Consider the following 16,936-nt stretch of genomic DNA (forward strand, 5'->3'; position numbering starts at 1 on the left):
TAATGAAACTATAGAATATCCTAATTAAAAAACAAGTGGCAATGTTCTGTTAAGTTTTTCATGTGCAAGGGAACCTAAGGCTATATTTTAATTGTGCTAAATTGTTACTGTTTCAGATTTTTTGCAGATGTGCATTATCAAAAATGCCATGTTGCCGCCATAATTATTAGTAGGCTTTATAAAGACCAGCCAAAGCAGCTCAGGTTATGGACATAAGTGAAAACCCAGAACTCTTAAATACAAATTATACCTGTGAACAATTCTGGGAATGAAACAAAACTTATTATTTACAGCTGCAAAAGACTGGATGCAAATGAGACCCCTAATGTTTGAAATGTGGGGCTTAAGGATTTTATCAAGAAACAAAAAGCATCACAGCTACTCCTCTGAAGATCCATATTCCACTCTTGGACATTTCCTCTATATTTTTTCCCATAGCACTGCATAACGAGGCTATATAAGCATATACTCTACCGATACAAATTATTAACACAAGAGGCAATTTCTTGCTCAAACAGGAATTTGCTTTGTCTGGCAGGATACTTCTCATGCTGTCATAAACTGTGTATTGTTGCATACAGACTCTTTTGATTAACTTTTGCTTAAAAAGTCCTTTACAGTCTTGTGTTCCTATTAGAACGGTCCAAGCAAGTCATTCTTTTTTGAGTCCTTATCACCTTGTATGTAGAGAGTGTGATGCAACCTGCCAGCTACAGAGATCCAGAAAAAGCAGGAACCACACATTAGTGCTGCCTTAATCCAGAATGCCAAGGGAAGCCTACATTTCCATTCATATAACCCATTTATGGCATATTATATTGTACTTAAGCAAATAAAGTTTTTTCTTCCCTGGGGATCCATTCACTAGCAATTAACTATCACACAAGGGGGAACTAACTAGACACAGAGAGACATATACATAGATTTCACAATTTCCTTTATAAAGGCAAATCCAAAATTGAATTAATTGAGTAGTGCTGGAAGGAAACTATATTGACTAGAAATGAAACCAAGGTGAAAAACAGCAGAGTATTGAAGAGATTTGTGCTTGTCAGCCACACAGCAGAAACTCTGCAGGAGAATGGTGATAAATGAAGGTAGTAAAACACCAAGATATGTTGTGAACATTCATTGGCATTGCTAGCCTGTTAAACGATGTACCGTCTCTGTGATGTGTGGCTGCGTTTTGGGTATAAAAGACACTATTCCCAAGTGGAGACCAAAGCCTACACCATTCACCTGTTTTCTGATTTTTCTCTTTCAGAGGTGATGTCTTAAAGAGTATATCTATGTTTAAAGTTAGATTCATGAAAGCACTGGCAAATGTGCTAATAACAGACTTCGCTACCCAACTTCTTGGTGCCATATTAATGCTCTAAGACTCTTCATGAGGATGGAGTGTTAAATTGTATCATGTTATGTGATAATGAAAAACACTTAGGGGAGTGTTAAAGGGGAGGAAGGTGAATGACTGCTTAGATTGGATCTGGCCTAGACACTGTTAGCTGAACTGACTTAAAACTCTTCAGAGAGTTAAAAGAGAAGGTCACAAACTATCCTAGGCTGGAACAGAAGAGGGAAAAGAGACCTTCCCTTCTCCTATGATGAGATCTGTTGGGACATTATGTGTATGTCATTTGAGTCTGAAAATAGGGCAGACTATGTTTCCTGTGCAGTCTCCATTTTAAACTTAATATCACAGAGTAAGTATATGTAAAAATATAGTCCAGGGTATTCAAAAGGAGTTAGACAAACATGCATATAGTCCCCCCTGCAGTACAGCTTACTCAAGCTGAAAATCTCAACCATAAGCGCTATTATAATGTGGCCAAATGCAAGCTACAAGGTAATCCAACTTCATAGCTTTTGGGTAGTTCTCATCTCATAATGTCTCCTCCAAAATCACAAGCACTGTGAACTGGACACTATCAGGATATTGCAGTTACATCTTTTAAAAGCACAATAGCCCCTATTCTGACATTCATGCATATGCAAGGAAAAAAAATCCAAATTCTAAGCAGTTCATTTTGGAAATCACATGCCAACATGTGCCTTTACAGAGTCTGGCTCCCCAACAGGTTTCTCATTGGATCTAGGCATCAGAGAGAGACTTGAGTGAAGGACAAGTAATGGCATGTTTAATTTTCATCAAATTTCTGGAAAAGAGTAATAATGAGGAGGAGTTAAACTGGCATCCAATGGAGAAGGAAGGAGAAAGATGAGGAGGATAGACAGAGGTGGTCATATGTGCAGATCCAGTTCAATTTTCTCTGCACTTACTCCATTTGCCTTGCTAAGAGCCTGGAAGTATATGCTGTAGCTTTTCAAGGGAGAAAGTGGAGCATTCCAGTAGCCGTTGTAGGTTTTGTTGTCTCCCACTGTGAATGGCTGTGTAACAGGCAGGTTGATGGGTTTCAGCTCAGCTGCAAAGTAGTGTGGTGAGTCAAGACTGGAAGCGTTCTTGTAGCTCACTGGTACAGAGAAGCATTCAATGATGTCTGCAGCTCTCCGTGCTTTCTGCAGCTTCTCCTCCTTGACAACAAGTTGATAGACACTAGGAGGGAGACAGGAAGGTAAGATTAGAGCCCCAAGAGCCTTAAATATCAAGAATAATATCCAACAATAAAAGTGTAAAGCAAAGTAAGAAATACACAGCTAGGGCATCACAGCAAACACAGTTCTTGGCACACCAGTAATGGTGGCAGTGGCCACTGAAAGTTACTGTGTGGGCAAGGTGCTGATCACTTGCTCTGTTGATTTAGTTGAGTTAATCAAGATACAGCTTGGTGAAAGTCAGAATAGATTTCAATCATGTCACTCTTTGGGAAAAGGAGTAACTAATAAAATATCCAGTATATAATGAATTTTTAATGTGCTGAATATTAGAAAGCAGATGCTTTCTTCTTTAGCCACCAAGTTGAAACACGAACTGCTTGCTTGGGCCAAACAGCGATTGCGGTAGAGGAGAGCATTAGCAGGTGGCAATGGTGTCAGATCCCTTTTGAAACAGTTTCAAGGTGCAAGATCCAGTTTAGATCAAAAAGATTCTCACATCTTCTAAGAACGTAACTTTTTTTGGCCCTCCCTCACATCTCTTTTGGGGATATATCCTGGGATGTAGAATTCTCTAACAATTCCTGATGGCAAGTCTCCACCTACCTTACATCACTAAAAGGCTAGCTTATATACTGAGTGGGTAGCTTCATAGCTCTCCCAATTAACTTTTGTTTCAGGAAACAACAACTCCTCATATTCTTTCCAACTCTATGAAATGTTAATCTGTTTCGATTCCTGCTAAGCTTTTGGCCTCTGTGATATGTAATAGCAATCTTGTTATTTCTAGCTTATTCTTTCAGGCTCAAAGAGGTTGCAAGGCATTCAAATGCACTCTGCTTTTTTTTTTTTTCCCTCAGGCAGTTAACAAAGCCCTTAAGTTCAATGCTGCTATAGCTGCAGCAGGTTTACTGTCTGCTTAACACCACTCACCCATTTGACAAAGAAAGATACCACTGCAGTCATTTTACTTTTTGTCAGGATATTCACATGTGCTGCCCTCACCTGTCTGTGTGAGACTGGTCCTTTGTTTAGTTAGACAGGGGAGATCGATTAAAAGATTGGAAACAGCCAGCAGTGTATCATTCTCCTGGCTTTCACAGGCTCATTGTTGCAGAAAGATTGGTCTGAAAAATTTCTAGCATAGCAATAGCTCATCAATGGTTCTGTGGGAAGTGAAGTTCTGGCACCTTCAGCAAGCAGGAGTGAAACAAAACCTAGTTCATGCTTCTGAATTAACCGTTACTTCAGATCTGCAGGTTTCTGGCAGTCTCACCATTAACAATGAGGTGGTCAGTGAATCACTTGGCAATCATTTGGCTCCCACTGCTAGACAACAAAACAACTAATCTTTACAAGTACAACCAATTTATGAATTGCTCGATATTGAAGTCGTCCTTACACAAGCTGCTACTAGTGTTTGCTAATACAGCAGGAGCGCCCACCAGATGTACAGACTGCAGCCTTTAATGATGTCCCATCAGCATTTTGGAAAACTTTCCTCAATCCTACAGTTCATTGGAGGCTTTAATAAAATATTTTATACCTTCTCTGATATTTATTTTATGATTCTTAAAAAGGTAAGCAGGTTTTCCAGCAACACTTTAAGTATTTTTATTGAGGATGTAGTGGGAGCTGTAAGCAAAAGTCTGTTTAACATAAACCCTCTCCTCAGCTTAACAATAGAAACTTTTAGCTTGCCATTTTGGACACTGTTTACTAACAGACTAGCTGCAGATTCTTATTCTGACCCTTCTCTCTGGCAATAATAATCTACACTACTGGGAAAGTTTGTCATTTTGTGCATCAGTAATGTGCAAAATCATAGCTGACACTTCTATGGGCATTTGCCACATGCCTTCTAAGCTAAAAATTCTTCGTTTCTATTTTATCCAATCCCAAACACTTGTATTTTCTGATTATAGAAAATGTTTCCTTTATACATATACATAAATATATACATATAAATATATATTAACCTCCTTTCAGCCTACACTGAGGCCAAGGGTTCCCTCTTCCTATCTCCCTAGCCCTTGTCGTGGTTTAACCCCAGCCAGCAACTAAACACCATGCAGCCGCTCACTCACTCCCCCCCACCCAGTGGGATGGGGGAGAAAATCGGGAAAAGAAGCAAAACCCGTGGGTTGAGATAAGAACGGTTTAATAGAACAGAAAAGAAGAAACTAATAATGATAATGATAACACTAATAAAATGACAACAGCAATAATGAAAGGATTGGAATGTACAAATGATGCGCAGTGCAATTGCTCACCACCCGCCGACCGACACCCAGGTAGTCCCCCGAGCGGCGATTCCCCGCCCCCACTTCCCAGTTCCTAAACTAGATGGGATGTCACATGGTATGGAATACACCGTTGGCCAGTTTGGGTCAGGTGCCCTGGCTGTGTCCTGTGCCCCTCCAGCTTTTCTCGCTGGCTGGGCATGAGAAGCTGAAAAATCCTTGACTTTAGCCTAAACACTACTGAGCAACAACTGAAAACATCAGTGTTATCAACATTCTTCGCATACTGAACTCAAAACATAGCACTGTACCAGCTACTAGGAAGACAGTTAACTCTATCCCAGCTGAAACCAGGACAGCCGTACAGTGTCCAAAGGGTGATACTCATTCTCTTGTTTATCCCACTTGCAAGCAATGAGCCTATATACTTGTCTGTCTTCGGAGAAGGGGAAGCTCCCAGGGACATGAATTGCCAGATAACTGAACTCTTTCCTTAATCATTAGAGGACTTATTTACCTCTGAAGACATTCTCAGTTTCTCCCTTGACAATTCTAATATATGCTCCACCAGTATAGGCACTCTTTTTTTATCATGAGCGAGAGTTTTGATACATATAGAATCATAGAATCATTTAGGCTGGAAAAGACCTTCAAGATCATCGAGTCCAACCATCAACCACGCCCACTAAACCATGTCCTGAAGTGCCCTGTCTACGTGCTTTTTGAATACCTCCAGGGAGGGTGACTCAACCACTTCCCTGGGCAGCCTGTTCCAATACCTGACAACCCTCCCAGTAAAGAAATTTTTCCAAGTATCCAACCTAAACCTCCCTGCTGCAACTTGAGGCCATTTCCTCTCGTCCTGTCTCCAGCCACCTGACAGAAGAGACCAGCACTCACCTCACTACAACCTCCCTTCAGGTAGTTGTAGAGAGCGAAAAGGTCTCCCCTCAGCCTCCTTTTCTCCAGACTAAACAACCCCAGTTCCCTCAGCCGCTCCTCATAAGACTCGTGCTCCAGGCCCCTCACCAACTTGGTTGCCCTTCTCTGGACACGCTCCAACACCTCAATGTCTTTCCTGTAGCGAGGGGCCTAACCTAATAACGGATACTTTTTTGCCTGTATTCTTTCACATTTTCACTTTCCTACTTAGCCATTAACGCACTTCTTCCTTTCACAGGGATAACTCACTCTTTTAATGACCTAAAATTTTATTTTTAATGTTTATTCTTTTGGAATAAATTGAGGTGTCTCTGGAAGCACAACAGTACATTCTTGAGCATTGAACTGAAATGTAATAGATGTCCCATTTTTGTTCAAGTTAAAACCCCGTTAATCTCCTGCTCAAATACCATCTCCTTGCCTATGAAACAAGTATCTGAGCTAGCGCTGCTGTCATTGTTCCCTCTGTCTAAAAAACCTGCTCTGGTGAAACTTAGGATGAGTGACTGACTGCTTTCTTGGCATTTTTTTCCTTTATGTCCCAGCTCACACCAACTGACACAGCACATTCATCTCTATGTGCTTTACCTGTTGGACGTGGTGACTGTCATCCTTCAGCCTCACTCTCTTTGAGTCTCAGCTATTTGGTAGTGGTCAAGTGGCTACTCTCAAAGGAAGTGGTCAGGTGGCCAAGAGCATGGCTGATTTCAAAGACTACTCTGTACTGAAGATTATCTCTCTGAGAAATTGTTTCCTTATCAAATGATTACTCTGGGTCTCACTTTCTGATATATTGATCCCAGTATTTTGATCTGTCTAGACCCTCCAGAAGTGCAGGATTCACAGTTTACCCCTAACTAGTATACAAACTGGTATAGTCTCATTTTCTTTTTTCTTCTTTTGTGTCATATCTTTGTTTTTCAGGTTATGCTCTTTTACTCATGTTTTGTTTTTACCTAGGAGCAGAATTTTCCTCACTGCTTTTAGGGCATTTTCAGAGATCAACTTCTCTGTATTAACAAGTGGAGTGCTTCCACACCCACCACCATCAGCATTAAGATGCTCTCATAACTGTTTGCTTTTTAATTGGAGCAAAAAGCCAATGATTCTACATCCAGATGAAATTCCTGTGGGAATTCTGAGTAGCAAGCACGCAATTACCCACCCTGAAGTTTGGCCAAACCATCTGCATTACTGCAACAATTCTCAAAAGAGTAAAAGTAATTCAACTTTGCTCAGAAGATGATAACTTTCCGTGATACATTATGACCCCTAAGATAGCGGTCAGGCACTAACTCAAAATAAACTCAGTGAGTAGGATCTGCCCTTTTGGCCTGCAAAAGCACTTCAGCTGCAAGCACATCTCTCTTTCAGTGCTGAGCAGGGTCAACCATTTGCAACTTGTTACAACTGACAATTTTGTAATACACAGCAGCGTGACTACAATCAAGGGAAAGGAGGAGTAGTTTTCCAAAAAGAAGTGCTAGAGGGAAGGTAAAAAAAGTGGACAATAGAAATAAGGAGGAGATACCCAAACTATTCTAATACCTCTTATTCTAGCTACCAGGTAGGCAGTAACATGGATTTCCTGGGGCTCTCCCCATCTCAAGCTTCAAAGCTACTGCTTCCAGTCAGTATCAGCTAACACTGCATTCACACACATCAGGAATCAATACATCAGTTGCAAATGCCCAGCTGGATAAAAGAAAGTTTCAGTGTCATACACTGAAATTATATTAAAAGAGACAACAAAAGCAGAGCATTAAAACTCCCAATGCTATATAATAACTTCAGTGCCAATAAACTGAAAGATGATACAGTAAAACTAACTACTACTTTTCAATGTTTAATATTCAGCCACATTTGCAAGCACTGCAATCAAATCCACACATGTGCATGCTGCAGGGCAATAGAAGCAGAGCTCTTGCGTTCCTAGTGCTAAGCTACTCCATCCCACCTCACTGCAGCCAAGTAACACTGCTGTCCCCATAAATGACAGGAAATGACTGGTTCCCAAACATCCATAAGCTGTGCTCTCCAGAGAGCTCTCTAGGGATTCTAAAATCTGGGCTACTAACCAAATGCCTGACTTCCTAGAAGGCTGGGGAGCTGACTGCCCTGTTGTGCAGCTGCACACTCCCAACACTGGGCTCCTTGATAAATTTCACAGGTCTTAGATAAATAAATCCACATTACTTTAATAGAAGCTTTTTAAAGTTTTTGACAGCTCCATTCTAAATCACTGATAAAAGCACCAGCCATAATGGTCACCGCAGCACAAATGTTTTCTGCAGAGGAAGCAAATGCGCTCTTATCATCATCTATAAGGTAATCTTTTAAATGATGAGTTCTTTATTCAGTGTAGAAGCACAAGTGTGGATAATCAACATTCCAAATCGCAGCCCATTTCTGTGCAACTGAGATCTCTCTAAGCGCTGTTAGATTTCTCCTTCCCCTGCTCTTGATTTCTTTTCATGCTGCTTGCAGCACGATTTGAGGAGGGACTGAGGAAGTGCTTGTCCACAGATCTAGCCATGTATTTAGACCAGACTCAGGTTCTGGATGTAGGATGTGCATGAATGTGGAGGGCAAAAGCTGAGTCAGGGCTTTCCATAGAGCGTTCAACATCTGGTTGGTGCACTTTGGTATCCTGACATGGTACTTATCAACAAGGTAAAATCTTAACTATACCCCTGATAATGGTACGGTATGAAAAGGACTATAATTTCTTTGTAACCTTACAATGATTCCTGTGCTGGTTTTGGCCAGGATAGAGTTAATTTTCTTCATGGTAGCTAGTGTGGGGCTATGGTTTGGATTTGTGCTGAAAACAGTGTTGATAACACAGGGATGTTTGGGTTACTGCTGAGCAGTGCTTACACAGAGTCAAGGCCTTTTCTGCCTCTCACCCCACCCCACCAGCGAGGAGGCTGGGGGGGCACAAGAAGTTGGGAGGGGACACAGCCGGGACAGCTGACCCCAACTGACCCAAGGGATATTCCAGATGATAGGATGTCATGCTCAGCATATAAAGCTGGGGGAAGAAGAAGGAAAGGGGGGATGTTGTGAGTGATGGTGTTTGTCTTCCCAAGTCACCGTTAGGCATGATGGAGCCCTGCTTTCCTGGAGATGGCTGAACACCTGCCTGCCCATGGGAAGTGGGGAATGAATTCCTTGTCTTGCTTTGCTTGCGTGTGCATCTTTCACTTTCCCTATTCAACTGTCTTTACCTCAGCCCACGAGTTTTCTCACTTTTACTCTTTCAATTCTCTCCTCCATCCCACCGGGGGGGAGAGAGCAAGCGGCTGCATGGGGCTGAGCTGCTGGCTGGGGTTAAACCATGACATCCCCTTACCTGACTTATTAAAGTTTAAAAGAAACAATGCTTCTGCAGCTTAGTACTCCCTCTGGACCAATTTTGGTATTAAATTTTCTTAAATGTATCATATAAAGATTTCATATATTTTCATTTAATTTTAATATTTAACACATAAATATATTAACAGCCATACATTATTTCCAATAATATTTTCTCCTGGGGAACAAAAATAAGTGGCAATTAGTACAGCTGGATCTCGCAGTGCATTTTTTAGCAGATTATTGTGAGCAGATTTTGCAGTTCACCCTACAGAGAAGAGCAACTTCTCATTTCTAGCTCAAATGAACACATTACTTTCAGAATAACTGTTTGATAGGCTACAGGAAATAAGATATTACCAAAGGGTAGAGGTTTCCTTATTAATAGTTATTTTAATTCAAAGAAAGAAGGACAAAAAGGGCAAATGAAGTAAGGATGGAAGAGACTTGCATCTTCTAATAGCTGTGTCATCTCAGACTGCAGGCATGTGGGATGTAGCAGCTGACATGGAGCTGGACATTGAATTTCTATTGTTGCACCTACTCTGTGGAATTAACAAATTCAACACTTTTGAAAAGGCTATCCAAAAACATGAAAATGAAACCGAAATACTATCTGACCAATCCACGAGAGTTAATGCTGCACAGAGGTGAATAAAAGGCATCCGGTGCATATGAACAGGTTAAAAGCTACAATAATTACAGGGGCCAACAACCAATTCAGCTTCTTTTCTCTTATTTACAATGCAAATATTTTTAAGAAGCATGCTCTTAAGACCATAAAAGCATTGTCAGCATAGTGGTTCATACCCTCGGCAAGTATCACACAGAAGCCCCAGATAGCGAGTGTTGATTTCCTACTGCAGAGTTCTGCAACAAACTACAGAAACCAGATATAACTTCAGTCATCAAACACCAGGCTTGCCCACTGGAAATGTTCACTGGAAATACACCCTCAGACCTGTTCCCCTGGATGTTATTTAAGAATGGCAGTCCTGATACCAGCCAATTTTTTTTTTATGAGCTCATTTTTTAAGTTAACAGTTAAGTCACAGAATCCAGGCTACCGATACTTAACATTAGCTTTTTTATTATCTGGTTTTCCTTTTAACTTATGGTCCCATTAAATTTGGTTGAGCCAACGTAAATATATTTGTATATATCCATGAAGGTTCATCACCTTTATTCTGGCAGCATGGTGCCATCTCCCACGATACTGGAATGGGAGAGGGCTTGATGTGTTGCTTGACACTGACATTTAGAATTCACATTAGCTATTGAATGTGCATATGCTTGTTTTACAGCCAAGTTGATTTCAGTGATGCAAACTGAGACAGAAGAGTAGCATCAACATCTTTATTTTCTCTTTCTTAAAGTTATCTAAATAAAAGCCTGAATTCTGCCACATAGACAATAAGAAATAAAATAATGGGAAATTTGAGGAAATATAATAGGGATGGAAGCTAGAAATATCCTATAAAAATTTGTCAGTACTCTATAGAGTTTAGTCTAAAAACTGTGAATTTAAACAGTAAATGAGATCCTTCTTACAGTGTGCCTCCAGCCCTCCCATGAACTTGCACAGAAGGGATTTTGTAAAAAATTCAACCCCAAACCACTAAACTCTAAAAAAGATTTATATAACATAAATTCTACTAAAATTTACAAGAACTAAATGGCTAACTGCCATAAAGCCTGATGCTGAGACTCGCTGTTCTGAGCATATACTGCATCTACAGCACCACTTTCCTTTGGCTATAATGGGGAGTATTTCCTCACCAGGCTCCTCCTGCAATCCTGTAATCAAATGTTCAGGCATTCAGAATCGACTCCACAGACAGTTTCCAAGTTCATAAAGTTTTCTGGCTTCAAATGGGTGCCAATATATTCCTGAGAATTAAGTTACCTACTTCACATGTTCTAAAAGATCACCCTTAATATCTTCAATAGTACCTTTAATCAGAAGCTCTGAAACTAATCTACAAAACATAATGAACTGAGTTTCATAGCCACCTAGGATGTACATACAGGACCCAGTGCACTGTTCTGCAATTTTCTGTCATTTAAGAACTGATTCAAAACCCATTAAAATCAATTAAAGGTTGCTACTAGTCCCATTATACTTTGGAACAGCTCCATGCAGAATACAATATGCTAAAGTTAAGGTTAGCTTTCAATAAACTTTTTTATGCAGAAAATAGGAAAAATAGGAGATTGTTGTGCAATGTCATCTTCTGGAATATGTTTGGCTATTTCAAACATTTAAAAACTATCCCATTACGAATATTGGGCTGCACTGTCATCAATCAGCTTGTTCACATCTGCAAAGTATTCACAAAAATAAAGCTTATAATAGTGATGCTACTTGAGGAAATAGTCTCTCATATTTCAAAATTATTCACACCAGATCCTTCATTTTGAAGTTATTTTTGTGTGTTCTTTTAACATTCATTTAAATTAACCAACTCTTCTAGTACATTCACTGAAATTGAAGAATACCAACAAAGTATCCAAATTCAGCCAAGTTTGTAAAAATGGCATAGAAAGAAGAGATGGTAATTACTGCCATTGCTATGAAAAAACCTGCTGAGAAAGAGCCAATAATAATGTAATCCATTTAATCAAGAAGGCTGGTAAAGAGTCTCTTCACATTTTCTTCTACTCTCATATTCAGTTCAGTAGTCTAGATTTACTACCAAGGCATGTTGTACCCTGAAATTCGTGAAATAAAGGGTAACAATTTCACAATTGGATAATACTATCTGGAGTCGGAGTTTTCACATGGGCATTCTTTTATCGCCAAAATTTCAAGCTTTGTTAAATTTCTATAGTGATTGAAATGGGCTCTAGATAAAGTAAGAAAGTTTAAAGACTGCATGCTCCCTGTATAGAAAAGAGATATGGTCCTGTATTCTCCCCAGTCAGTATCAGTAACCGTGATGTGCTACCTGTGGGACAGGTGGTGGGATCTCTTTAAGGAATTGTGCAATCTGTCAAGCTAAAAAAAAAAAAAAAAAAAAAAAGGCAAACCCAAACAAAATATTTGTATTTGTAGAAAAGCATCCTGCCAGCATCACTATATCAAATGCTATCTTTGGCCAGAACACTTTGTCCGAAATTTCTTTGCAGTCATATTGCAGCATTACAGAAAATTCCCACAACTGACTAAAAAATGCAAAATCTATTAGAAAGTAGCCAGTTTTTTTGCTTTTGTTTGTTGTTGTTATTTTGGTTTGGGGTTTTTTTTTTTGTAAAAATGTGGCAATGTCAAATGTAATGTCACATGGCCTCAGATCCTACATGGGTAGACTTTTATCCTGACAGACCTCTGAGGTACAATACATAATTACCCCACCATTGCAGATGTATAAAGAGTGGCACGGAGAAAATGCAATGAGTGACTTGCCCAGTATCACACAGTATCAGCTGTATGTAAACAAATCCCCACATTCTTGTCCAATATTCCTACTTCCACCCACCAGCCAATATGTCCTGTCTAATGGAGTCTGGAGTTTCCAGCCTGAACACATGCTAATCCTACAAAGTCTTTCAAAAAGACAAAATTAAAAAAAAAAATGCTATTTCTGGGCATGACTTGAGATGTGACCTGCAGAGATGAAGGAGGAGCAGACAGCAGTGGGAAAGAGAGGTGTTCTGGAGACTGCCTCTTTCTCAGAACTGCACCGCACAAAAGACACAACAGATTGTCAAACTTCCACCAATGCCAGTAACAATGTTGTGCCAATAAGCAGGTGTAATGATGGTTTAAACAAACAGCTGTGTGCATGTGCCCATCTAAACACCTGTGTGTGTGAACATATGTGTGTATCTATACATAAATACATATACTAAAATTAGTGCTTCCAACCTCATAATGATCCACTCACCATTACTCTTCTATGAGTGACTAATGACCACATCTTTCCAAGGAAGTACACCTATTGAAAGAAATCTAAAAATGCAAATATTCCCATATAGTTCTGAGCAAGTCTAATCATCCCTGCAGTGTCTGTGCACAGCAAACAGCAATGTGGTAACACGCACAAAGTAAGTAGTTGTCAAAAAGACAACTGTATTGACAGTCAGTATTTACTTACCAAAAAGAAGGATTTGTGTACTTAAAAGCCCATTTTTCCCAGCTGTATCATTTGGTCTAATAAAAGATGCTATCCATACTCACAAAATTACCTCCTTTCCATCCCCAGACCACCAGAACACTGCTACTGCATCTATTTACTTGTATTATATGTGCATTATTCTTTTAAATGCTTTAAATTCTCTCAGTTTAATCTTCTTGGAAATAAAAATTTTAAAAAAAGAAAGAAAAAAAAATAAAGAACCAGAGGGCATTTCAAAGCTCTGTGTTCCATTATCTCAGCCATCTCCATAAGCCTGACCTGGCTTGCAACACAGATTAGACATAATAGCTGCTGTTTCCCAGTGGAACAGGCCCAGTCCCTATCTCTCCAGTTCAATGTTATTTTGTGCTGGCAGATTAAAGATAATGAGTGCAGACAGATACAGCTTTTGCTGCAACAGGAGCTAATGTTAGTGGCTTTGGAGGTGTTTTTTCCCTCCTGAGCCACCTGCCATCTGTTTGATCTGCAAAAAAAATCCCAACCCCTTTTTTATTAATGTCACTTAGCATTAAACAGGCAACGCTGACTGAGGTCTTGTCGTCATCCTCAGTGATCACTGGTTTAAGACCAGAAGGAAGTTTCAAGAACAAGAGCCACCAAAGTAGTTCTTTGAACAGCCTGCAGGAGAAGGAGAGACTATGGCACACCCTTACTGAGACTGCCCAATACCTTCTGCCATGTCCTTCATAAAAGTGGTGGCATGGACAAGGGGATGGGTATATTTGCATATATTCTCAGTCAGAATTAATTTGGGTATTTCCAATGGCTTCCATGAAATTAGGTCCATTTGGATGCAGGCATAATCTACTTTGGATTTCAAAGCTTTCTCTCCCTTTTCCACAACCATAGCTACCAGGCTGCAGAGGGAAAACCTGCACATAAGAATCTTATTTGTTTTTTAAGAGAAAACACTAGAAAAGTATTTTTGTTGGGTTTGTATGTGTTTGTTTGGTTTTTTTAAACTAGAAGGCTAAGAAAAACACATGGCAAAAAAGGGAAACCTGCTCTATTTCTAACCTCAGGAGAAACTTCATTACGAGACAAGCCCCATATGGTCAGGTAACAGTCTACTCACAGTTACATCGTCAATGTACAATAGAAAAGATGAGCTCTCCTGGGTAAGGGTATTACAGATTTTTAGCACCTGAAGCTGCATGAGTATCAGCCAGATTCTCTTCACCTTTTCTGGACACTTTGTGCTTTTCAGAAAGTGCAAAGTGATCATGCTTCTGACACCAGGCAGAGGTCTTAAATGGTACCTTCACTACAACATCTCCTGCCCCAGAACAAAGGAAAACTGAGGATGGAGAAAGGGGAGAAGGAAAGTCCCAAGGGCAAGGACTTCTCTGCAGCAAAGTGCAGCTAGTCCATCGTCATCTGTAAACACCTTTTACCTCCACCATAGAGGGAATGGGACAGATTGAAACATTAGGAGGTTGTATCTGATAATCCTGTAGTTCACCAACTTCCTTCAAAACTAAGCGTAGTTTTGATACAAGAGAAAACATTAAATATAGGGTGTATGTTTTGGCAGAAAAAAACCTCAACCTGCATCAACATCAGCTCCTGTAGTTACTTTGGGACCTGTCAAGGTGGGTGACAAGGGAAGTCGGCATTGCCTCCTCTTCTGTTTTGCTGTTTGACCTTTCCACTAGAAATACTGTGCACTCTACCTCTCTCCTCGCCTTCCTCTCTTGCACCATGACTACTTTTAAGTAAACCAGTCCTATTCCCCCTTCCTTTTGCACAGTAAGCAAATCCCTCACCATCTCCTAGCTCTGCCTTTTGCTTTGGAAAAGCACTGTGCAAGGAGAACTAAAATTATAGAGAGGCAGAATAGCATCATGGCTGCAGAGGTTTATTCTTCTGAATTGTCTGGCTGCATTTATGATAATCCCTTCATTCCATCTGCAGCCCACGCACTGGTGCAGCAACCCCCTTTTCTAGTTTCAAGAAATTATGCATTCATTATGGAGGAAATTAACACCTCAATGCAAACTATAATTAGGAATTCTTCAATTCGGTTTATGCTTTTTCAATTAGGGCCTCTATAATTTTAATCACGGGAGCATTAACGTGTTTCCGGAATTTATATACCTGTAGTATAATTAAATCCTGAAATGCCTTAGTCTGCAACAGCAAAGCAGAGCTTACTCATGTTCCCTTTTATCATGTTTCTGTGTTATTATAGACGTATTGAGGGGCACCTGCTAGCGTAAACATTGCCTGCCACATGCAACAGAAAAGAGCCAACTTGCTCTCTGAACTCATCATCTTTACTCCTGGGTAGAGGGACTGCTGGCTGGATAAACCTTGTGCACTGCTTCCGAGGGGTGGACATTTGCCAAGGACTTGTGTCCAGACTCATCCCATCTCATTTTAAGTACCTTAAGGAGCTGCTTCAGTTAGGTAAATCATCCTCTGTGGTCCGCAAAAAGAGCCAAGCTCCTTCCTGTGGGCTGCTCCAACCCCCAGTACCTGTGGTCAGGCTCAGTTCGTCCCATTGAAGGGTCTGATCCAAAGGCTCTCACAGGCAAAAAAAGGCTTGGCAGTATGCCTCGAGAAATTCAGAGTTTCTAATTTTTTAAATCTTTTATGCCGTTTCCTATTATCCTTTTATTCTGTGATAACAAGGAAGGGGCATGTTGGCTCCGGGAGCTGCGAAGCAAAGAAATGTCTTGGAAAAAGAAACCTTCAAACTGGCAACTACGGGTATTTTCTCCTGTTCCCTCATCTTACTGGTTGACAGCTTGATGTGAGAAGTTGGCCATCAATTTGCGATTCTCAGCTTAAAGTTCAGACTTCATTAACCTTTTGATTGCTGGAATTTAATCTGACAGTTTACGTGGACAGCATAAAAGATTTATGCAAAAACATTCACTCCCCCACTCTCAGTATCCTCAGGCCTTCATAAAACTAAAAAGTGTTACCAAAAGCTTCACTGTAGAACTAATAAAATGCTGCTTGACACAAAAGAATTGGCTCTACGTAACTTGATTTTTAAAATATTATCATTACAATATATGAAAATTTTATGTCTTTCCTCTCCCATTTCTTTCTGTCTACTGCCAAAGTTCTCTGTGGAATGGTTAGTAAGACACAGCAAGTCATCCAGGCTCAGAGAACAGCTATGTTTCTGATGGTTGATAAATGGGCAAAGGCAGTTTTATGACCCTTTAAGGGACAGTATTCTCAGATGAATAGTATGCTGATCCAGTAAGAAAATGCATTTCCTGTACCGGATGAGGCAATTGACCCAAAATGCCCCTTATCCTCACTTTTTAGGGTCAACACCTCTTCAGGGGGAACTAAAATAAACCTTGAAACACCCATTCAACTAATTATGCCATGCTACACATAAAAGACTAAATATTCCTTCCCGATATTTATGGTTGTCACCTTGCATCCTGATGTATCCCTATATCTCCATTATGCTTCCCTCCTGATACAGTAGGCAAAGCACTTCTAAGATCCAGAATAACTTCAAGTACCACTGAAGTCATCATGTACGATCTAAACCCACCATACAGTGACTCCAGTTGAAATGGACATAAATGCTCAGGTTTGCAGTGCTCTGATCAGCTCACCAGGGTTTGGAGACACTGATGAGGTCAAGTCTGCAAATGCTTACTGTGCAATTCTATTGTTTACCTTTTTGGTATAATAAACATCATGCTGATCTACGCAGCTGCCATTATTCCA

At 40.2% G+C, this 16,936-nt stretch overlaps 1 protein-coding gene across 6 annotated transcripts in view; it reads right to left on the reverse strand.

Annotated features, from left to right (window-relative positions):
* Positions 1–16,936, reverse strand: part of PTPRT (protein tyrosine phosphatase receptor type T) — a 492,692-nt gene that overhangs the window by 99,554 nt on the left and 376,202 nt on the right. For all 6 annotated transcript variants that reach the window (XM_052789835.1, XM_052789817.1, XM_052789853.1 and 3 more), the window contains exon 12: positions 2,281–2,554. In XM_052789835.1, coding sequence (XP_052645795.1) covers positions 2,281–2,554 — 274 coding nt within the window. The remainder of the gene's footprint in view (positions 1–2,280; positions 2,555–16,936) is intronic.

Source organism: Harpia harpyja, chromosome 1 (assembly GCF_026419915.1).
Source record: "Harpia harpyja isolate bHarHar1 chromosome 1, bHarHar1 primary haplotype, whole genome shotgun sequence".
Taxonomy (NCBI): Eukaryota; Metazoa; Chordata; class Aves; order Accipitriformes; family Accipitridae; genus Harpia; species Harpia harpyja.